This window comes from Akebia trifoliata, chromosome 1, assembly GCF_017979445.1.
Source record: "Akebia trifoliata isolate Shusen 1 chromosome 1, ASM1797944v1, whole genome shotgun sequence".
NCBI lineage: Eukaryota > Viridiplantae > Streptophyta > Magnoliopsida > Ranunculales > Lardizabalaceae > Akebia > Akebia trifoliata.
In genome coordinates this window covers 33709496-33734127 of record NC_141375.1, presented here as the reverse complement: position 1 = coordinate 33734127, position 24632 = coordinate 33709496, and the positions used below count along the sequence as shown (strand labels likewise).

At 35.1% G+C, this 24632-nt stretch overlaps 3 protein-coding genes across 5 annotated transcripts; 1 reads left to right on the top strand and 2 right to left on the bottom strand.

The window, feature by feature from the left end:
* Positions 1–3664: 3664 nt before the first annotated feature.
* On the top strand, positions 3665–5290 carry LOC147411971 (gibberellin 3-beta-dioxygenase 1-like). The gene is made up of 2 exons (XM_086454650.1): positions 3665–4334; positions 4639–5290. The coding sequence occupies exons 1-2, from the start codon at positions 3853–3855 to the stop codon at positions 5267–5269; spliced, it is 1113 nt and encodes a 370-aa protein (XP_086310776.1). The 5' UTR covers positions 3665–3852; the 3' UTR covers positions 5270–5290.
* Positions 5291–6111: 821 nt separating this feature from the next.
* LOC147411970 (paramyosin-like protein) lies at positions 6112–18640 on the bottom strand. 2 transcript variants are annotated; one of them, XM_086454635.1, is made up of 11 exons: positions 18364–18638; positions 17764–17923; positions 17151–17243; positions 16863–16976; positions 14821–14985; positions 14031–14110; positions 12405–12444; positions 12164–12271; positions 11586–11666; positions 7112–7234; positions 6112–6403 (listed from the first exon to the last, which is right to left on the bottom strand). In XM_086454635.1, the coding sequence occupies exons 1-11, from the start codon at positions 18564–18566 to the stop codon at positions 6356–6358; spliced, it is 1215 nt and encodes a 404-aa protein (XP_086310761.1). In that variant the 5' UTR covers positions 18567–18638; the 3' UTR covers positions 6112–6355. The 2 variants fall into 2 exon arrangements, with proteins under 2 accessions (XP_086310761.1, XP_086310767.1); XM_086454641.1 differs by lacking the exon at positions 17151–17243 and having other exon boundaries at positions 18364–18640.
* A 1542-nt stretch (positions 18641–20182) lies between these two features.
* On the bottom strand, positions 20183–24594 carry LOC147411969 (putative 2-oxoglutarate-dependent dioxygenase AOP1). Of its 2 annotated transcripts, XM_086457923.1 has the most exons (4): positions 24586–24594; positions 21609–21958; positions 20835–21156; positions 20183–20425 (listed from the first exon to the last, which is right to left on the bottom strand). In XM_086457923.1, exons 2-4 carry the CDS (start codon positions 21950–21952, stop codon positions 20183–20185), a joined length of 909 nt encoding a protein of 302 aa, XP_086314049.1. In that variant the 5' UTR covers positions 21953–21958; positions 24586–24594. The 2 variants fall into 2 exon arrangements, with proteins under 2 accessions (XP_086314049.1, XP_086313984.1); XM_086457858.1 differs by lacking the exon at positions 24586–24594 and having other exon boundaries at positions 21609–21982.
* Positions 24595–24632: the final 38 nt, after the last annotated feature.

The window sequence follows — 24632 nt, the reverse complement described above, 5'->3', positions numbered from 1 at the left end:
AGTACAAACTGAGTGAAAATTTTCGAGTCAAAATATTACAACTCATTTGAAAAGAGGAAGAAGAGAAAAGGTAAAATAGTGAAATCTCCCATCAAGATATGTTGTTTCTGGTATAAATCTTGACATGAAGAATGGGATCTACTATTGTATTTTATTATATAAGTTGTTCGTAACGTTAAAGTAAGTTGATTTTTTGTATCAATGACTAGTATACTGATTGTGATTCACAAGGTTAGATCATCCAAACCATTATTGATAGATTTGCTTCAATTACGTCGAACCACCATAATCAGTAAAAGCAATTTGGTTGTGATTTGGCTCATACTGATTTCATTGAAATAATGAATCCACTATTTTGGAAAAATTAGATGTTGTCAATATTTTGGTCAAATATTAGATGCTTAGTTTTCAAACTTATGACATGCCCTCTAAACCTAAGTTATCTTATATGAGACTAACATAAATGACCAAATACTAAGTCTTCTTAAATGCCTCAAATACTAATGTAAATGACCAAAATACCATTTACAAGAGTGACGAACCACGAACCACAAGTCCAAACGAATTGACAAACGACGGAATATAGATCCAAAACTGTTGTAGGGTATGTATGGGGACCCATAAGGGCACGAGTAAGAACAAGGAGATTGAGAGCTTCTATTGGCACCCCAACTTTTACTTATTACACTCCAATTAAATTTTAAAAAATAAATATATAACTCAATGACTAAAAATAAATAAAAGTTGGGTTACCAATCTCTCTCTCTTGTAGATATTTATTTGTTAGATTTAAGATTTTATATGAGACTAATCCTAATTGTAAACAACAGTTGAAATTGTTTGAATGTGTTATAATCCTTTGTAATGTTGATGTAATAACTTGAACCAAGTTGTTGTAGTGTTTGAATAGCATCTTTTAATCTTTAATTAGGGTCTAATAAATAATTTAAGAAATTGGAGTGTAATTAGTAAAAGTTGTGGTGCAAATAGCAATCCTAAAAAATTATACATTTTTGTTACCCTTTTTTTGATAGACTTTTAAAAAAATAAAAAATAAAAAATAAGATACATGTGCATGAAATTACATAAAACTATGTGTTTTGCCAAAATTACTCAGCCACCCTTGCATGTTTTCTTATATTTACAAAAATGGCCATGTACTCAATTTTCAATTGGCATTATTTATGAAAATGACTATCTGACGTACAATATACAGACAAATTGTTGAAATTTACCTTTATACCCTTAAATTGAATGTAGGTTCATAAGAAAGGTAACAAGTAACAACCAAATGTGATTACAAATTAGAGAATCATTTTTGTAAACAAAAAAAAATTAAAAATTCGGGTAAATGACTATTTTCATAAATATTTAAAATACATTACTGGATCAATAATTTTGGAAAAATACTTATCCATTTTCGTAAAACAACCCATATAATATGTCATGACTCATGACCAAAATACTCAAATTTTACTAAATATTTGAGAAGTTTGAAGGAATAATAATTCATAATAAAATAAAAAATAAAAAAAATAAAAAATGTTGGAGGGGTTGGTTTTTTTACAATTTTAGTTATAGATCAGTTATTTTCAGTTTAGAGAAGATCTCATAGGTTGGACCCATCAAACAATGGGTCTCACCTGTCTTCATGTATGTCACGTGAAGAGCATGTGCAATGTAAATGTCTTATTTGTGCACATATGTTACATGAATAGAGAGAGATCACATAAAGTGAGAGAGATGATAAGGGACATGACCATTAGGATCTCTCATGTTCTTGTTTCCACTAAGCTGTCTACCCCTTACCACCACAATAATAGACAGAGAGACAAAATAAATTTAAGAGATCACCTTTTCTTGTCTAAGAAAAAGCAGAAAGGTCTCCAATCAGATCAATAAAATGCCCATTAAGGGTTATTTGGGGAAACCCTAATTTTGTGGTAGGTGTTGATTTTTTTTTTTAATTCTTGCCTCAAAAAGGATATGGACAATTGATTAGACTAAATTTTAATTTTCTTTCATTGATGGGAAGGGTTGGGTATTCGCTTTTTTTTTTTTTTTCTTTTTAACTTTCTTTAAAAAGAAAAAGTGTAATGTAGAGGAAATCACCTTGAGATTTGTGTAAACTATTGTGATTCTTCTCTAATATTGTCTTTATGTCTCGTACTGGAGCTTTGGCATCTATTAACTACATTCCGACGTTCAAGTTAAGGGGAGTGGATTCTTTGTAGTACACTTTTCCTATAATTCCCTAAAGTAATATTTCAATAATAGACAGATCATGTTGAAACATAAAAACTAACACATCAGTTATGTATTGATTATGAGATTTGAAAAAAAAAAAAAAAACTTTTTTTTTTAAACTTGATATATGAATTTGAAAATGAATGACCAAGAAGGGAGGGATTTTCATGTTTTCCCAAGTGGCGAAGTCTCTCAACCATCTAACACCACTATAGGGAATTGCAGGCACGAAGTACTACAAAGGATCAGCTCCCTAAGTTAGGTCATGGTGGATCAATAGAGTAATGTACCATTACAAGTAGGTTATTGCCTTAGAAAAAGAAATAGATCATGAACTCTTGTAACGAGTCTTTTCAATCAGTTTGAGAGGAGAAACATCGTGAGGATTTGTTCCACCACATTTTATTCTGGTCGACCGACATACTATCTTAACTTTTGGAGTTTGTCAAATTGGTTGAACTTTTGTTAAACTCTGATTCAATTTGGTTGCACCAATTTACAACCACCAAAGCATTCATAAAAAATTAATCGATTTTAGCTAAAAATTGGGTCGAACCACCGTTTTGGTTTTTAAAATTACCATGATGTAAATTCATCTTTAAAAATAAGAATGCATGACCATTATATATAATGGTTTGCTTTTAACCTTGGTTAAATCTAACCCTAGTTCCACTATGAATGATAGTGCTTTGTTCAAGACATGAACCCTAGTTGATACATCCAAGACCGAGAGACCCCACATTATTAGGGAACCGAATTGATTGGAGACTTTGCAACTTGAGCACTCAACAGAGAGGTCACTGAGGTGATGTGGGACAAAAACACAAATCTAACCGCAAAATACCAAAAGAAACTTTACTACCTTTTTTTTCAAGGAAAAGCACAAGAACTCCAAACACCCACTTCGATTTAATAGATGACAAAAGTACCCCTGCATATGCATGCATGAGACTATGGTCCCAAAGTCTTTCTCCTCTTTGTTTAATCACCAAGTTTAACCCTTCAACTCTACAAAAGATAGATAAAAATTTCAGAGAAGTTGCACCAAATTCCAAAAGGCCAATGAAAAGGGTAGTTTAGTCATTTCCCAAAGTGAAAGGAGGTATTGTCTTCATGTGAGGAAGGAAATAGAACCAACTATATCCAAAGCTCTGATATAGATGTTTTTCTACTTGAGGACAAAACATGGGCACATGGTGAGAAAAATCCCTTCTCCCATCTCTCATGGAAGCTTTGAGAGGCTGAGAGGCTTTTATTTTCTTTCTTTGAGGACAAGTTGGTCCTTTCCTTTTTTGTTCCTTCTCATGTCCTATCAACACTCAACCCAACACCACTCCCTCCAAAACACTACTCCCTACCCACCTTGTCACCATGTTCACCATCATCTCTATATATAGATTCACAAGACCATATAATCTTCCTATCTTACCAGATAACTGCTTCTACTATTACTACAACTACCTCTTTTTTTTAGTTCTCTTTAACTGTAATCATCCTTTTGTCCTAAACTACTCCTACTTCTTACTTCTCTTTCTTTCCTTCCCCTATACACTCTTAGGCTTTCTCTTTATATACAAACATATATATACATATATATAATTCACTATGCCTTCAAGACTCTCAGAAGCCTTCATATCTCACCCTGTCAACCTCCATCATAATCAACTAGATTTTGAATCGATCCGTGAGGTACCCGACTCACATGCATGGCCTACGCTAGCTGACTACCCATCCGGTGAGGACTTGTATGGTGTTGAGTCATCAGTCCCCGTTATCGATCTTATGGATCCTAATGCCACAAAACTCATGGGTCAAGCTTGTGAGACATGGGGTGTGTTTCAAATCTTGAATCATGGTATCCCCATGAGCCTTCTTGAGGATGTTGAGTCCGAAGGAAGGCGTCTCTTCTCTCTCCCTACCCAACAAAAGCTCAAGGCTGCACGCTTACCCGATGGTGTAACTGGTTATGGCTTGGCCCGTATCTCTTCCTTCTTTCCCAAGCTTATGTGGTCAGAAGGCTTTACCATCGTTGGCTCCCCAATCGAACATGCTCGCCAACTTTGGCCTCAAGATTATAACAGATTCAGGTAATCAATCATGCATGGCTACATGTTTGCATGCCTACATGCATGCACAATATGCTTAATAGTGCTATTATTGATAGCCAACCTCTGCACCACTAAACAAAAGAGCTAATCTATTTCTCAATCTTTCTAACTTGCTCCTACAGAAAAAGATTGAAAAATTCAAGTCATTCATAACCATTCATGAATGATTAGTTATCCGTTTTTTCAAAAATAAAATAAAATCTCTCAAGTGTTATACTTTGTAATAGAAAGAACTTCATCTATTCCTTGTATTATAACACAATAGTTATGATTTCTCATGCAGTGATGTAATGGAAGAATATGAGAAAGAGATGAAAGATCTTGCTGGGAGGCTGATGTGGTTGATGCTTGGCTCATTGGGTATAACTAAGGAAGACCTTAAATGGGTAGGCCCGAAAGGTGAATTCAAAGGAGCATCCGCTGCATTACAATTGAACTCGTACCCAGCGTGCCCAGACCCAAATAGAGCCATGGGTCTAGCCGCTCACACTGACTCGACCTTCCTCACTGTCCTATACCAAAATAGCATAAGTGGTCTTCAAGTCCTGAGAGATGGGAACAGATGGGTAACTGTACCACCAATTGCTGGTGCACTTGTGGTAAACGTCGGCGACCTCCTTCACATCCTCTCCAACGGACGTTACACAAGTGTTCTTCATCGTGCAGTGGTTCACCGCACTCGTCATCGTCTCTCAATTGCTTATCTTTACGGTCCACCAATGAACGCTCAAATTTCACCACTTTCGAAACTGATTGATCATAAAAATCCTCCTCTCTACCGACCTGTTACATGGAGCGAGTACCTATGTACAAAAGCAGAACATTTCAACAAGGCCCTATCTTCAGTTCGACTCTGTGTTCCTCGAAATGGATTCGTCGACGTGAATGATAACAATAGTGTAGAAGTAGGATAATTTTTTTTTTTTTTTTTTTTTACAGAGGATCATCTCTATGTACATTTTTTTTCTCTATTTTTCTATTGGTTAGCCATCTTTTTGGGACTCTCATTGTTTGGACAGATGTGGGTAAGAGAGTGGGGAATTGGGTTAGTTCCATGAGCAAGACCTAAGAGGATAAGTTATGTCAATCATGTAAAGGGATGCAAACAAATGGTCTCTGTTGCTTCCTTGTCTGTGTGTGTCAAAAAAGACAGAGAGAGCCCCATTTGAAAATTGAAATAGAGGACACATGAGCCGACATCTTTTTGCCCCGGATATGAAGGAAGATTTCCCTCCAATGAATAAGACAATAAACAAGATAAGAAAGGATTAAATCATGAGATCAACACTTTATTAATAAAAGATTATAAAATAAACAACCCAATAATTTCACATTCACTCATAACTTAAATGAATAAGTCGACACCATTTGTTGAAATTTAATTGGGTTTTTGGACTTATTGTAAATGCACAAGTGGAGTCTCTTCATTGATCAGAATTACCATGTGAGTTGAAGATGGGCTTGCCTCTGTACTCACATGCTCATCCACACTGGCAAAGCCAAGCCAACCTTATAACCCTGCCTTCTCATAGGGAAACAGCAGTTTTGCCTTTCTGTTTTATTTTTTAATTGATTTATTTATTTTTTCTCGATGTGTTAGGTACGCTACGGAAACCAAAAATTCATCGAAGATCTCTATACCTTAAGAGTCTCCAGCCCAATTAGGTTTCGGCGTACGCGATACAAGAACATGCCAGACAAAACAAAAAAATGGCCCACACAACTGTTTTGCAATTCAAACTAACAGAAACATAAATTTGCACAAAGGAAAATGAAATAATAATATATTATTTGTTTGGGTTCAAACCTGCAAACAGTTTCCTTGTGTACTTTTACATTCCAGGCCAGAGTTTTTGAAGAAATTGAACAAATGAAGGGTGATAAACAAAATCTTGGAGCTAAATAAGATTTTAATCTGCAAACTGTTCTATGATCTTTGATTTAATAGATTCGTTGAATGTCTTGGATGTTTTGAATCCCATCACTTCGACAGTCTTTGTTTATGTGGAAGTTTGGGTCCGAAGCCTTTCGTTCTTTGCATATTCCTCCTGAAAATTGTCAAGCTTAGTTAGGGAATTACACAAAAGGACATGGTACCAATCTGACACAACGCGTTGAAATAGAATAACCAAATAGCAAAGAACAACCCTTTAAACTCAAACAGTGAGGATCAATTCCCCAAGTGTGACAGAGATCAGAGGATCAATCCTCGAAAGAGTTTCACTATTTACGAGATGGTACAGTTGAGCAACCCAGCACAAAGGGGTTATGCACTTTACCTTTCCCATATTTCCTATATCAGGTAGCATTAGATTGCAAAAAGTATTTGATTAAGATTCCAAATTCCACTCAGTCCATCTAATCTGAGTCGTATTTTGATGTCACATTTGAGCCGCTTGATTGATTAAAATACCGACACCATCAACTTATCCTGATCACTTTGAATCCAAAGTCACATCACAATCACTCTGAAATTAAGTTCAAACCGAAATTTGTGTAAAAGTATTTTAAAGTGTTGGGAGAATCTCTCACTTTTCATTCTTTTTGTAACTCCATTAAGGTCATTTCATTTAAGAATTTTTTCATTTATATTGATTAAATTACCAGTATACTTGCATCAATTAACAAGCATTTAATACCCAAAATACCTTTTATAATTACAATAATAATAAATAAATAAATAATCCTTTTTCATTTGTGGAATATAATTTACATCTACTCAAGTTATTGGTAGCTTCATGGATTGAGATGCAAACCTGGAAAGCCTTTAAAAGGGAATAGCAGCGTCTTTGCTCTGCTATTGATGAGGCATACTTCTCCTTGAGGGCATCATATACTTTCTGCTCTGCTTGAAGCCCAAGTTGCACTTTTCCTAGTTTCTATAAAGAGGGTAGATTAGTAATTAATAAATACACCCCAAAATAAATTTTTAAGCATCACAGGAAAAAATAGTATGAACAGAAGCTGAGGGGAAAGCTTTCTCCTAATTAAATAATTTACGACATAAGAAAATGGCATAAATGCTAAAACCATCATCATGTGTATACAACAAATAGTGTGAGTTCTAATGCCCCTGCAGAAGCTGGCATGTATATCTGTCATCCAACCTCGACTCTGTCCAAAACTGTCCTCAGAGTAAAAATTAAGTGATCCTCATTTATAAATTGGACTTTCACAAACAAATGCTAAGTAAGCCTCATTTATAAATTAGCGCCATATGCAAGAATCAACGTGGATCTTTCCTCCGAATGATCTAGATGAACGTTCCAGTTTACATCATATCATAAGTACTCCAAAACTTTCTAAAATATAATTATATTTTGTTTTACTTCAGAGGCTTACCACTCGTCCATCTCAACATGCTCATCTCTGTTACACTTATTATATGAACATATTGTTCCTTGACAGCCGAACATTAAGCTTCATAAAGCACGACTGGTCTTTTGCTACCTTGTGCGAGCACTAAGCTTGCATTTTTGGTCCAAAGGCCAGACAAATAAGAACAGTTGCATCAGGTTGACAGCCAGTATAAAATGATGTCAAAATCTCAACATTGATCCAAACTTCCACAACCCCTGGAGCTCCTAAAGGACTTAGAGATTCGGGGAAGAAAGAGAAAACTTGTGGAGGAGAGTGATTCAGGCTAAATATGGAGAAAAGAGATTTGGGTGGGGAAGTGGGGAGCATAGAGGCATTTATGGGTGTAGCGTGTGGAGAGGTATTCTGAATGGTGTTGAAAAGTTTGATAGGGAGATTAGATTCAAAGTTGGGTTGGGGGATAAGGTTAGATTTTGGGAGGATATCTGGTGCGGAACTTCATCTCTGTTTACCCAATTTCCATCACTGTACGCTTGCTCTTTGAAAAAGAATAACTCGGTAAGGCAGTGTCTGATTCGGGATGGGAGCACAGATTCTTGGGATCTGGGATTTATGAGGAATTTCAATGACTGGGAATTAATGGAGGTTACATCTCTTCTAGATCTCCTTAATCAAATCCAATTCAGAGTGAACGAACAAGATAGAAGGGAATGGTTCAAGGCTAAGGATAAGAAGTTCTCTGTCAAGTCCTTCTATAATTGCTTGCTCCCTGTGGGTGAAATATCCTTCTCTCCTTCTGTTATTTGGTCCGCTCTCGTTCCTTCTAAGGTTTCCTTCTTTATATGGCTTGCATCTTTGGGTAGAATCCTTACTTTGGATAATTTGATTCGTCGGGGGTGGGTTATCCCAAATTATTGCTATCTGTGCTCGAGGGATGGAGAGTCTGTCAATCACATTCTCATTCACTGTTCTTTTTCTCGTGTTATTTGGATGTTTTTCTTATCTCGGTTCCAGGTAGAATGGGTTGTTCCTTTATCGTTTTTTGACCTCTTAAAGGGTTGGAGTTTCAATATCTTCTCTTCTAGAAAGAGGTATCTCTGGGCTATCCTCCCTTCAGCCATCGCTTGGGGTCTCTGGAGAGAACGCAACAACAGGATATTCCACAGCAAGGAGAAATCAACTCAACAAGTGATCGTAGAAATTTTGGGGCTTCTTTTCCTTTGGTCGAAGATGAGTAAGAAATTTGAGGGAGTGTACTTTCAAGATTTTGTATTTAATTGGGGAATCATTTTAACTCATAGTTAGCCGCTGGTCGAGTTTGTTTTTGTGTTGGTCTTTCTTTGTTGATGCCGGTGTTTTGTTGTTTGGGGGCTATCTCAGCCTCCTTTACTCCTTTTCTTTATTTATAAAATTTATACTTATCAAAAAAAAAAGATTGGTCAAACATAAAATAAAATAAAAAAATCACCATGAGCCTGGGGGCACAGTTCAACGTATTGTATTTTCGCATATAGTCTCACTAGGACATCTAGTTGTAACAAGGTGTTGAGACGACACAAAGGGACATCTTGTCTAGTACTATAAGTCTACAACCATAATTTAAGTAGCTTAAACCTTGCTTGATTTGTGCATTTCATAACATAACAAAAGATGAATAACAATTAGTTTTCAATGCCTTGTTTTGTCCTAGTGGAGAAGTCTCATTTCTACAGGTTAGCAAGATTCTGAACCAGAGAGAAATTTTCAATGTTGCTTTGGCCAGTGTTTGGTCCTGTCAACAGTGTCAGGTGACACATTTTTATGGTCCTACTGATCTCGTAAATGTTTAGGCTATCCCTTTGGAACCGACACTCTATAAATCAGCTTGATAACATACACCAAGGGGTCAGCTAAACACTCATGAAGTCAGTAGGTCCAAAGAGAATAGCACCTTGTACGATTTCGGGCACAAGATAGGCAGTGGGTTAAAAGAACTGAATGTGACAACACCATACGTTGGAATGGTACTAAAAGTTAATTTGCACCCCAAATTTGCTCATATTGATCCTAACTTTATGTCGATTTGTTGACACGTCAGCATGGCTTAGCATTGCCAGACACTAAATGCCAACGGCATTCACACCACCAATTGGAATGCTTCTCTCCCTAGAAGATAGAGACAACTAGCTGAATGCGAAGGGAGATAGAGACATCTCTGGTCTTTACCATAGTGAGTACTGGGTTTTCTAGTGGTAGTGCCAACTAACACAGTCAAAAGTACAGAATAATATGGGAACTTTAGAAGAGCAAACTGTCCTGATAGCGACACTACATAACTAGGTACTTAGAGGGGACTCTCCTCTCTCTCCCTTTTCCTCTGGCAGTACAACTGTGGTCACATACCCATTCATTCAGTTTAGGTAGTCACTGGACCCACCTCATTAGTTGATCCATTCTTGAAGTTAAAGAAGTACACACGTACATAGTACAAATTTGCATCCAAACCTTATCCACCACTTACAATTATGACACCACAAATTTATGTACTTATAAGATGGCAGTCCTACTTCTAAGTGTGTTTATATTTGTATGTATGTCAATACTCTTAGCAGGTAAAGAGTTCCATGCTAGCCATCATTCATTCATATACCATACATTAGAATCGAGATACTAACATTCAATCAATTGTCAAGTCCAGTTCTATTTAGTTTGCAAGCTTAATAGCAGAGACATTGAGTACTTCTATAGGGAACTAATTTACTCAGCTATGGTTGAGGAAAATTTTCTGAGTCACCCATACGCAGGCATATGTAGAGACTAATTTACTCAGCTATAGGGAACTAATTTACTCAGCTTAATAGCAGAGACTGTGTCTTGTTCCACAGTCAAATACTCCTCAATTTAGACTGAGAAACTCAAATCCCATTTGGTGCTTTTGCACGTACACGTTTCGCATAAAATATGTAAAGACAGTAGAAAATTTGTATATATGAGAAGCAGAGCATGAGAAACTGAAATGCAACTGGGTTTTCCCAAGTCAATTCAAGTGTGCTCAACATGCGTAACATACCCAACATGATAAGCTTGGACCATTTCTCAAACATGTACTTTTGAGGCTTGAATCAATACAGAGACAATCAATCAATAAAATTAATTGGTATGATTATCTTGTCCTCGCATAAGGTTCAATATAGATGAGCATCATTTATTCAGAAAATACTGCTTTGTTAAGCCTCATACATTATATGTATTGTAAAATTCTGGTTAATTCTTATAGGAATGTTTTGTTCCATTTCATTTTTTGAGAAAAACAATACAATTAGACGATATGAGATTTTAACCTTGCCAGCAGATATAGTATACATAAATAGGCTAACATAGTTTTTTATTTGGGTTAGAATGGTCATCAGGTCTTTCACTTCTCTTTTATATCTTTGAGACAAGCTTCCCTGTTTAAGCTATTATTCTTGATTAGGGTCAGCTACATTCAAAATGTGGATTTCACCATTGCTGGTTTTCTTCAAGAATGCTAGTCCTAGTAGCATGAGTAGAAAAGAGGCACCTCATAGACCTTTTATGCTTGACAAGTATCCTTGTTAGGGTGTTTTGGTAATCTCCATAGGGGCTGTATGGTATTGAAAATTCCAAAAATACCCCAAAAAAAAAACAAGTCAATTGTCAAACAAGATTCCTTTTCTTCTCACACAAGTAGGGCTAGCATTACTCTTTCTTCAATTATCAAATCCTTGACAAAATTGCCACCTCAATGAGGTGATAAAGTCCAAAAAAATTACCAGATCCTTGACAGCTTAAGCTTGTTGTCTAGGTTGGTTCTTCCATTTTTTTATTGTGTCCTTAGCATCTCCCACTAACAGAAGTGGTGACAATTTTCCATTTCATTCATACATTAGAACTTAGAAGAAGCACATTTACCTGTTTAGTTCCCTGCACAATTCCCTCCATGGAGTCAATAAGTTTCATACGACCTGATGTACTAGTCATAGCATCTTGAAACTACAGCAAAAAGGAAAACTTCAAATGAGTCAGAATGAAACTAAGAACACGGGCTCTCACGTATACACACATTTACAACACACTAAATGACAGACATTAGTGACCAACCGGAGAAAAGTCAAATGCTCATTCTATATGAAGATGATTTACTCATCATGGAGATCATCCTCACAAAAGCTCAGCCATTTCAGAAATTTCTAATCCTACCAAATGTGTTGTTCAACATAATGGTGAAATAAATGGTTCAGAATGTTAAAACTAATAATCTACTTTTCATAATGCTAGAAAGGTCTCTAATATATCCGTGATGGTTTTAATTAGACAGAATGAAAATTGATAAGAACCCCACAAAGGCATCTTCAAGCACAATTTCACCATAAGAACTCATGAGCAAACAAGTCAGACACATGAAGTTCAAAGTACACAAAGAAACAGAAGTTGATATGTCTTGCAAACACTAAGTTAGAATAGATGACCAATTTCTTCCTCACACAGACCTGTGAACTTATTGAGTTTAATAAGGACGTTTCCTTTAGCACTAATTCCTTTATCTCCAAAAGAGCATTATATGTCGCATAAAATTTGCGAGTTTGCTGAAGCTTTTCCTGCAAAGGAGAGAGAGGGACAAAGGTACCCAATTCAGTTAAACCTTGATACATGAATACAGTATTGAGTCACTAAGAAAGCAGTCAAAAAAACATATGCTACAAGTATTAACCACAAAAGGCCTTATAGTACCTGGATTTGAACATATAATTCTGAAAACCGTCTTTCATACCTGAAGATAAACTCAAATTAACACTAGATACAGTACACAATGACCAACCTAAAGTTCATGTTAATGTTTATCCATAGCAAGATGTCATTTAATTCACTACAGATTTGGAAAATTGTCAACCTAAAAGGAATTAAATAATGAAACTAGTTACCTTCAAACAGAAACTATACATTTTAAAAGCATGACATGATAATCTTACCATACCAAGGTTCAAAATTTTATCTCGAGGTAATTTTTCGATTAAGGAAAAAAATGAAACATTCCCTGAGTCGAAATGAAACACTCCCAAACATTCAGGAGTTGTTGAAACATTCTCAAAACATAAACCAATATTTGAGTGACAAATATTGTTAGGAAAACAAGTTTTAGGTTATAAAATGAACCTTACAACAACTTATGTTAAATGTGCCACACTTTTCCATGTTGATGCGTATCGGTAGATACCGATATGCTGAGAATATTTTAAGTTAGATTGGACAAAAAGGATGTTTAATGTTACAATAAGCTATCAAATACCTGTATGTATAAAATATACACAGAAATTGAAGAAAACTCCTCAATTCATTATACAAGTCAACATTCGTAACGTCATCTCGAGGTAATGTTCTTCAAGGCGGGCTCCCTCCCAAATATAGCCTCCAGTTCTTTTAAAAATCCCCCTCCATGGTAGGTGGGCCATAAAGAAAGACCCAAAAACATTAGATCCTTCCAGAGAGCCCTCACTTATTGATCCTACTAATAAGTGCATGACAACCGGATCTAACTGTTATATTGTTCCACGTCACAATTTTTACCAAGGTTTAAAATCTCATCTTTGGGCAATGTCTCCTGACACTTCTCGACCAAGACCATAGTTAGTAAATTCTCAAATAATTCATGAATAATGTGCACCATATGAATAAACAAGAAAACTTACAAATCAACTGTCTAATTTAACATTTCTTAAAATTTCATGAACTAATGAATCTTAATGAATAAGCCATGTGTAATTCACGTATTGAACGAGTAATTTGCAAAAGAGTCGTGCTGGAGTGACCTCAGCCTATATCACACTTCTTGATGTGAAAGTGAATAAGAACCATAGATGATTTTACTCGTATCTTGATGAAAGTATCAATGGTTCCCATACACTTTCACGTCAAGAAGTGGGTTATGAGGTTCCAAACTGAGGTCACTTCAGCATAATTGCCTGCAAAAATCCCAGACTTGCAACGTTCGGTACTTTATTGATTGCTATTATCCAGTAGTCCAATCCAGTTTTGCTCAATTGTGTGGTCCTTTTTATCCTCCCCCCATTGTTAATATGTTCATTGATTTGTATATTTCTCTCAAATACAATAATAATTAGAGCCATCCGCCATCCATTATCACTAGAGAAAGGTGATGATACCAATTATTCTATCAATCCTTCAAAATTATGTACCTATCAACATGTTACCCTTTCGTCATCAATGGAATTTTTCCAATCAAGAATGCAATTTTTCATAGAATATAACAAGGAAAAAAAATTATAAAAAAAAAAAAAAGTGGAAAGTGAAACATATATCCCAAATGATCAACCATAACAAAACAAGTAGATAACATACTGGATTAGTTCAGATGGAGATGGTAAATCATCAAGCCGTCGCTTTAGTAACATCACTTCCCTTAGTTTGGATGCAAGTTCCTAGGCAACCAAATTTAAGAAGACATCATTTCATCTTTCACAAATAAGCAGTAGAACTTTCCATATAGAACTCGAAGATAAAATATCCAAATTTGGTTGACAAGAAATTGAGATGATGGAGAAAATAGGAAGAACATTTATTAGTGAGTCATCTAACAGCTTCATAGAAACATCAGAGTTTCTTCACATGGAAAAATTAAGTTAAAAAAAATGACTAAAACCAATTTCTGAGTAGCACATTTGAGAAGCCAATATAAAATATATCAAGTGATGATAGTTAACAATCTACCACATTATGCAATATGTGCAAGTGTACATATTTCACCCTAAATCCACCAAGGAATGATGACTAGCCATGAACAATTATCAATGCCCTAGAGGAGGTTGAAAAATTATCTGCTCTGGGCCAAAGGTCAGAAAGATGTAGACACACAGAATACAAAGAGACGTTATTCTAGTAAATATAAAAGGAGTACAAACATGGGAACAGAATTTCTCTGAACACCCACACACTGAAGAACTAAAAATATTATGCTGAGCTGAAAAAACTAAAGCATAATACATGATACCAATGCACCAACAACAAAGCCTAATTATAAAGATTTGGGGTTGGCTATAATCTGTAATACAAATATGAATACTAAAAATCAGAAGACCCAGCCGTGTTTTCCATTTAAAAAGTATCGGCATGGATAGCAGTAAAATCTTACCATCTTTGCTGAATTCAATTTTTCCAATGGACCACACAAAGAATGCTCAAAATCGTCAGAGCTGTTCTTGGTGTTTTCTTTGCTTGATATCTTTTTCTCCAGTTCAATTACATCAGCTTGCAAATCAGAATTTTTTTTGTTGCAAGATCCTTGCCTTTCTAAAGCCTGGAAAGACTTTCAAATAATAAGTATCACATATTTAATGTAACGCACAATGGTTCTAACAAGTAATTGAACATGACTTTTTTTTTTACATAATCATATACCTCATGTTTCTGAACTCTATTAGAAAAAACAATTTACTCGTGTCATTCTTACCGGCATAAGAACCAAACAATCTTAGTTTTACTTCAAAACAAAATGACAAGAAATAAATGTAAAAGACGAAACATCAAACAGAAATTGATCAACATAAAATCCAGGCATAAGGTTTACATGAAAAAATATTAGCAATGTATCACTACAATTTTTCAGCGCATAACTATTTTCATTCATTGCCGTCACTGACCCTTTTTTTTACTAATAATTACAATTCTTTAGAGAATTTCCTAAAACTTCATGCATAAACTTCACTAGAAACATGTTTAGGCTACAACAAAAAGACAAATATGGTGTGCTGATCCTACAACATCCTAGTTCAGTTGCAAAGAAAATATTCTTTCTTATATTCTTCATCTCTAACAAGATAGTTTAGTTTCCATGATGGGCTTGAAATTACTAAAAAATTTAAACCCTGTATTACTTAGAAACTAGTGACAATTTTCTTGGCAAAGTTTTGCACCCTAAACTATATGTTGCGTCCACTAAAAACTGGTTATTTATCAAATTATGAATGTTTGTTAGAAAATAATATGAAGTAAATATCAATTACAATGATAATATCCAAAGAAATTATTGCTAAAGATACAATTTATACTGACGAATTTGAGGACATAAGATCAGTGAACCAGATTCTGTGATAAAAATAAAATATGTTGCTATCGCCGTAGATATTAAGCCCTGGAAGAAATCATCTATGGTACTTTGTTTTCAAAGACACTAATTAAGAAAAGTACCACTGTCGGTCGGGCACATAACAGTGTTATACCTCCTCGGGGGCTATGTCAACATAGAAGCAAACCCATAAGAGCTTCTCTTTTCAATAGCAATCCATTATCAGCAGACCTGTAAACTTTTATTCCCAGAAATAATGCATTTTTATAAATAAAAAAATTATTTGTCCCTAAATGTCACTCATATCTTATGTAACTTGTTAAACATATAAAGATTGCCAAAAATTGAATGAACCTAGGCATGTTGGCTTGTTGAAGTACCACTTTATCCATGTTGAATTGATACTAAAACATATACCTAGGTACATAGGACAGGAATATGTCAAGTTAGATTTTGATGTGTACTAGCTAGGGAGGAAGTATTATCGGGTGTATTTCAATAGTTGGTTTGGACAGCTTACTCCATAACTCCACTAGGTTCATCCATTATTCCAAGTGTAGAGGCAATTTTCTTATTTTCTTATGTATACAATTAGAGATTCATTATAGATGATTCACTGCAGGGGGACTGTTCAATTAAACTTCTTTACTCTCTTGTTTATTCAGTATGGATAACATGTTTATACATATCCGTCAAAATAGAAAATTCAATCCATGCTATCTAAGTCCTTTGCACAAAAGCAAAATGGAGGCTTCTCTTGGTTCAGGGTTTGTGGCCTTCAAAAGGAAGCTTTGGAGCATCACCCTTTTTGCTATTTGGTAGGGGATTTGTAAACAAAGGAATGCTCGGATATTCAAAGATAGGGAGAGCTTGGTTCACGAAAATAGTCTCTCCATCTTGGGTCTCATCTTCCTTTGGAGTAAAATTTTTGAGGAATCAAAAGGGATTTTCTTCGAAGACCTTTTGACCAAATGGGAGTCAGTTCTCTTCCTATTAGTTAGTGAGTTTTTTTTTTTTTTGATAAATAAAAAGACTCAATTACAGAGTATCTCACATAACTAATGACTAACGAAATTAAAATGACATGAAAATTAGAACAAACAATTTACCTTCAATGATTCCAACTGTAATATCAATCTCTGGACCATATCATTAGCACCCTCCTTATCAATTTTCTCATGCAGATGTTGAATCCCATTCAGAATAATGGCCTTCTTCTGATTCTGGTGCATATCACAAGAAACAACATGAGGAACATCATGATGCACTTAGAAATACAATATAGACCAATTTCTCAGAAAGCATCCGATTCCATTGGCAAGCCAAGAAGTCATATTCTAGAAATATGGAAATGTGAAAACGGCAACAAAAATATCCTAGGTATTTTATTCACAAACCTCTTCATTCAAATCGGTACGCAATTTATTTATTGAATTTGCTGCTTGATTCAACTCTTTCTCTAGCTGCTGAACAGTCTGCTTCTCCTTTTCCTTATCATGTAAACATAAGAAACCTATGTTTCCATCATGTACAGAACAGAGGAAAAGGAATAACACAATAACTTACGGTAGAGACCATCATATGAGTATAAAAATAATATCTTTCAATCAATAAGTAATAGCAAAATGTTCTCAAATGCATGGACATAGTGCCTGAAGATCCAAACTTTAAAATATCAAAAAAAAAAAGGTCATGCTGGAGTGACCTCAGCAGGGGATACCTTGACATGGTGGTGCGCACATGTCCATAGATACATTTTACTCGTATCTCGGAAAACGCATCTACGGGCATGTGCACACCACCATGTCAGGATGTCCTCCGTGTGTCCCCCACTGAGGTCACTCCAGAATTAATCAAAAGAAAAAATCTACAAACTTCAATTGAATATTTGCAACTCTATGTTAAGAGAAAAAAAAAACGATAGAGTCAAAATTCAGATAGTTAAACAAACAAAGTACATGTTATAGACTCATGTAAGTATTGAAAATATCTCTGCTAAAAATCCCATACCTCATCTTTGGTCTTGGCTTGCATTGCTAGAACACGATTGACAATCCATTGTACAACAGGATAAACCCCTTTATAGTCAAGCTCTTGAATCTGGTGAGCTTGAAGATTATAAGGACACTCCATCGATCTTAAAGCCGCTTCAATGATTTCCCCAACCTTGCTACACATCAAATTCAATACATATATTCAACAACAACAACAACAACAAAAAAAGACAACCCCAACTCAATTTACTTCAGAAGCACCCCCCACCCACCACAAAAAAAAACCTTAACAACGAGAATTGAAACTGAAGCTTATGAAACAAACCTCAGCATGGAATTACAGGCCGCCCAAATTATCAATGTTTATAACCCTAAATGTTTCCTCCTCTCTACTTTCAAAACTTAAATTCAAGCTCTCGCTTTTATAATTAATTTCAGTAACTAAGAGCGTAGAATCTTGACAACCAATCAAATTAATTCGGAATCCTAGGCGTTCCAAGGGACAGAAAATAGTAGACACGTCCAAACAACTGAAGAACATATACGAACTTAACTGAAATCCAACTAAATAATCTTCAAAGACAGATAGAGAGAGAAAGAGAGATGGGTTGCTTACATTTTGTCTTCTTGGAGAGCGAAATCTTGGTTGGACAGGAGTTCGAATTCGGGACCGGTGGCCTTGGTTGCAGAGATGCACCATGCGAGGCCGCCTGTAAGCATGTCCGAGACCGATACATTTGGATTTTCGGATCCGATACAACCAGCCGATACGAAAAGGTTGAGAATCGGCTTCCACGGATCGGTCTCGGATTCCAACATTTCGCAGCACGTCTTGACTTTCGATTCGTGAATTCGTTTTCTCGTTGTTTTGGATCCCAACTCTCTGCCCTTGGTTAGGATATCGATTTGATACAACTGTTGCTAGTTTAATACAGTGGTGCCATTCTATCGATGGTATCAGTGACTACCACGTGCCAACATGATTATTGAGAGATCAACTATGCAGATATCACATATCCCGATAAAATTGATCCCACTCGAAGATGAATTTTGAGGATTAGGTATTCTGTTATTCCACATTTTAAAAGGGTGTGTCCTATTGTAGAGAAAATGTTTTCTCAAGACAATGTTTTTAGGAAAATAGATTAATATAAAAAATAATTTGATGATATTCAATTGCATTTAGGAAAAGTGTTAAAAAGAGAGTTGGCTTTTAGTATTTTCCCGCTTGGACAAGAAAAATATTTTTACAGCTTATACATTCGTTCTCCTTACGCAACGTCGATGGCATCGATCTATAATTATGATGGATGAACTATCCTATTTTAAGGGTAAATTCCCAAATAATTATCAAATTTTTAAAAGTTATCGAAAATGTTATATGTGTTGACACAACTATCACATAATGTTAATAAAATATTATCAAATTATCAATATTAGCAATACTTTTAAAATATCAAAAACTTTTGCAATTATTTAAGAAATTACCCTTTATTTATTACTATTTGGGACTATTATTACATATTCACGAAAGATACATTTCATATTTTATTGTCCTTGTTAAATAATCATATAATAATATTCCTTTTCCCTTCCCAAATACGATCCATTTGTCCAGTTTCAAATGTAAATGACTTTTGGTAAGATTTAAGTGGTGTGTACAATTAAAGAGAAAATATTTTCTTGAAAAATCGTTAGAGATTAACGTTAGGATTTTGCCGCTTTGAGAAGAAAATCATTTTCAAGTCGAATAATATTTCCTTATCCGGTCTAGAGAAATGGAACCGTGCTTGCAACCTCAGCGTGTCGCATTCAACTCCATCGGTAAAGAACCCTCGACTAGATCTTTGTGAGGACTTCTCATAGTGCTGCAGGATGGCAATTTAACCCTAATTTAATTATATTTAGTGATGTCTAACGAGGAGTTGCTTTCAGGTACAATATATATTTTTTTCTTGAAGGTGCCTTGAACATTGTCCTCTCTCTTTGAAATCATTTTAAGAGTGGCCACCCAAGTATGATACTTGTTGATCATTTTGGGCTTTGAGGTCTAAAATTTTGGTAAGATTCACATTGTTCTACACTTACCTAGGTTCCTTATTCTTGGGTGATTACTACAACTAACGAGGAGCAAGTTTTTAGTCTCCACTATTGGGCCCCCGTCATGCATAACTTTAGATTATAGCCGATTTCCATTTCTGACTATGAGAAATCACTTTTACAATCGGATCTAAATTCCAAATGTAACACCAGATTCTAAAATCATATTATATGGGCAAGAATCAGATTCTATAATCCGAACCAAATGTCCAAAGTATCACAATGATACCGACTTAGAGTATCAATTGATACTGTCACAATTATATATATACTAATAGCAAACTTCTTGTCCAAGAGAGGTAAAACATGCCCATTAAGTAAAATGAGGTCTCAATTCATACACCACAATAAGCCTTAAGAGTAGAGTTGGCTTTTCGACCCTCTTGTGTGACATAGAAGTGGAGCAAATCAATTTGATCAAATGGTTTAAACAGTAAGGGATGTTCCTCATCAACCAGCTCCTCTGGGGCCTGAACCATGTCCCTGCTGAATGTAAACAAGCCCATAGAGTATCTCTCTTCGGTCCCATTCATCATGACCCGGTGTTGAGGACAATGAAATCTCCCATTGCTCCATGCCTACGAAAAACATACATATACACATGCACCATTAGCGTCTCTTGGAAATTTAAAAAAAAAAAAAAAAATTGTTATTTTTATCATCAGAAAATACAAAAACCCGGTTGATTGGACTGAGTTTTATTAACTCGGCCGATATTTTTGAAAACATCAAACAAGTCATATTGGACCTTAGATGAATCAATATGAAGGATGATTCACATTGAAATTCTCTTTCATTCAGGAATGATACCAAGAGTCATCTGTCTTGGATGATTTTTAAAACCATGATTTGTATATTTTGAAATGTAATTTTCATAGTATGATTTTTGACAAATTGACAAATCCAAATCAAACTTTGGAATCAGAATCTAACTATCAAAACTAAAGCTAAGTAGACCCCAGCTTGACATTGAAGATAGAAACCTACCAAGAAGGCGTCACCGATCAAGACTAAAAATGAAGTTTTCGATGGTGTGACACCAATCCATTCACCTTCCTTTGGTTGTACCTCCAAACCATGGACATCATTTTGGTGAAGTATGGTCATGAAGGACTTATCAGTATGAGGTAGGAGACCAAGCGTAGTCTCATCAGTTTGGGTTCCTTTGTATTTCATGACTCGAAGAAGGTAGTCGATTGATTTGACATGAGAGTCATAGTACTTCTCTAATCCAAAGCTCTCGAAAACCATCCTCTTCACCGTCTGATCCAACTCTGATAATCGATTTGTAAAGGAATGTACAACCTCACTAAAACAAGAAAATAACAACATGATTAATTGGAATATCTAACAAAAAAATTTAGAGATCATATATAGAACACCAACTTTGTAATAACCAACAATTCATTAAATTATATATAATACACCAAATAAGGATATGTACACATAAGTGTTCAATAGTAAACTATGAAAGAAGAGGAAGATGGGAGTTAGTGCAACCACAATCCCACAGCAACCAACCTGTGATTTCTTCCTCTAATTCAGATGTCATAGAGCTTTTCTTACTTGACTAGAAACTAGAAATTCAAATTGAAATAAAAGGGGTGTAATCATTAAAAAATAGAATGATTGTCCACACCCCCAAACAATGCTAAATATTACTTGCTATGTTGTACTTGTAAAAATAGTTGATGTAGAAAATATTATAAGCTCTCAAAAAATATAACAAATTTTAGGTGAAGAAATATATTCTAAGTATACCAGAAACTAGAATTTCCCTCAGGCCACATGAGTTTTGTGAAGTTTTGAACTTGTTCGAGAACTGTGGCTTCTTCGATGCCCAATCCCTCATAGAGAGGGATCATATGATTGGGTCCATAGTAGCCATAGTAGGGCTTGTCCGAAATGTTTCGACTCTTTGCTTCTAAAGGAAGATCAAATAACTCTTCCAATGCGCGAAACATCCCCTTGTGAAGATCTGAAGGGACTTTGTCGTACACAGCTTCAAAGCAACCATATTCCTCAAAGGCACGACGGATCTTATCGCGTGCCAAGCACCAAGAACTTGTTCCAGGCTTCATGTCTTCCCTAGAGAAATCTACCATGGGAATCTTCAGAGGTTCTGCAGAGCCCATTGCCTTAATTTTTTTTTTTTTTTAAACCTTGCAAGATTGAAGGACTTGTTAGAGGCCTTTTAATTAGTGTATCATATATGTTTCATGTATGTGTTTATATATAGTTCATATTGATGCCTTTATATCACAATACGCACAAAACAAAGAAATTAAACTCAAAAGCTCGACTCGAACTCGACTTGGGTGTCCACCAACTCAATTTAACTCTATCTCCCTATTAGGATTTTCTCACAGCTCATTATTTGGACTCAGAATTGTCGCAGGCTGATTGAAAATCTGTCATGTTGAAAAATCTTATAATTATCTTAAAAAATAATTTTGGAAAAAGTGTACAATCTTTCATAAATTAGATTTATATGATGCTTATCTCAAGGTGACAGTCATACATTAAGAATGTTGTCCAAGGGGTGACTGTTCAACCTTTCTTTGGATCTTATACATACATAAAGAACGCTAAGCTCCAAGATTTCATTGAAATATTAGCATCCTCCGCAATTATATTTCTTTTTTAAATACTCCTCAATTCGATGAATCAGACTTTGATGGATCAGACTCGGATTCCAAAATTTTGCACCACATTTTAACTTTCGATATGTGGTTTCCTTCTCTCATTGTTTTGGATCCCCACTCTCTCTACCCTTGGTTAGGATATCGACATTATACAACCGTTGCTAGTTTAACATAGTAGTTCCTTACACTATGTGAAAACTGTAAAAATTGAAAAAAAAAAAAAAAAAAAAAGCCAATTTGTTGGACTTGGACTGACGAATTTTAAAAATCTAAATTTGATGGCTACAGGCCCACGAAATTTAGAGAAATTTGCATTTTTTTTCCCTCTCTCACTCGATCTAGCTAGATAGGTCGATGATATCCTTTACTTACACGTGTCAACATGATTTACTGAGAAACAAATTGTCGAAATTTATACTAATCCGAATAAAATATATCCTATAAACTCTTAACTGGAAGACGAATCTTGAGGCCTTAGGACAATTGGAGAACAATTTTTCAACTGAAAATGACTTTTTGTAGGATTTATGTTGTTCCCCATTTTAAAAAGGCGTGTACAAGATAGAAAATATCTCCAAGAAAATAGATTTATATAGGAATTTTTTAATAATGTTCGATTGCATCTAGAGAAATAAATGTCAAAAAAGTGAGTTGGCTGTTTAATTCTTGGTCTGCCAGTAATCATATTAGAGAATAACATTAGTATTTTGCCACTTGGACAAAAAAATTATTTTTTCAGCTTATGCATTCGTTCTCATTGGTGTCGTCGCCATCAATCTATTATACTAGTGGATAAACTATATATATATATATATATATCTTAATTATTACCTATTTGGACTATCATTAAATTTTCATTAAAGATACATTTCATATTTTATTCTTCCTTGTTAAGTAATCATGTAATGATATCCCTTTTCCCTTCCTAGATAGAATGATTTGACGAGTTTCAATGAAAATGTCTTTTTTGTAAGATTTAAGTTGATCCCCATTTTAAGTGTATGTGTGTGTAGTTGTAGAGAAAATGTTGTTGAGAAATGAATTTACGTAGAAAACGTTTGCTAGTATTTGATTGCACCTAGAAAATGTCAAAAAGAGAGTTCGATTTTAGTTGTTCGGGTGGGGGTAATCATGAGAGAATAACAATAGGATTTTGCTGCTTCGACAAGAAAATCATTTTCAAGTGGAATAATATTTCTTTGTCCGGTCTGGAGGATTGGAATGGTGCTTGCAGCGCCTCAGGTGTCACATTAATTCAACACCATTGGTCCAACTACAAAAAACCATCGACTAAATACTTGCGAGATTTTCTCAAAATGCCGCACAGGACAGCAATTTAATTATGATTAGCATTATCTTGTGATGTTTAATGAGGAGTTGCTTTCAAGTATGATTTTTTTTTTTCAAGGGGTCATGGAAATTGTCCTCTCTTTGAAGTCTTTTTAAGAGGATCCATCCCAAGTGTGATAGTTGTTTATTATTTTGTGCTATGAGGTCTAAATTATAGGTAACGCCCACATTTGCACATTGGTCCTTTATTGTTGGGTTAAGATTATTACGATAAAAGAGGAGCAAGTTTTTTATAGCTAAACTATTCTTGACAATTGATTTCGAAATCTACAATTAGAGATAATGAGAGCAAATATATGAACTCATTTTAATAACAAAAGTATTGTCTCTTAGTAAATGGAGGAATAAGATTTATTTACCTGACCCCAAATCTTGAGGAGAAGGCTTTGTTGTTGTTAATTGTAGATGTGCACAAGTGCACGACGGATTTCCAAGAGGGAAATTAATAAAAACAACTACCAATTTTGTCAAAATTATTGAGCTAGCCATTTTTTAATGAGCCGTGCTGGAGGAACATTAAAATGGACATCTATTCTCACATTGTTGATGATGTGGAGGTGCATACATAGATAGTTATAGATGATTTTCACTCGTATCTCGACGAAAAGCATCTATGATTCCATACATACATCCATGCACGTCAGCAATTTGAGAATCGATGTCAATTTTAATGTTACTTGAGCATTTTCCTTTTTTTAATATTTATAAAAAGTGTGTATAATTTGATAAATTTACATGTAAGCCCTTGAGTTGATTGTAGATTCACAGAAAGAGTAAATAAGTATTTTAT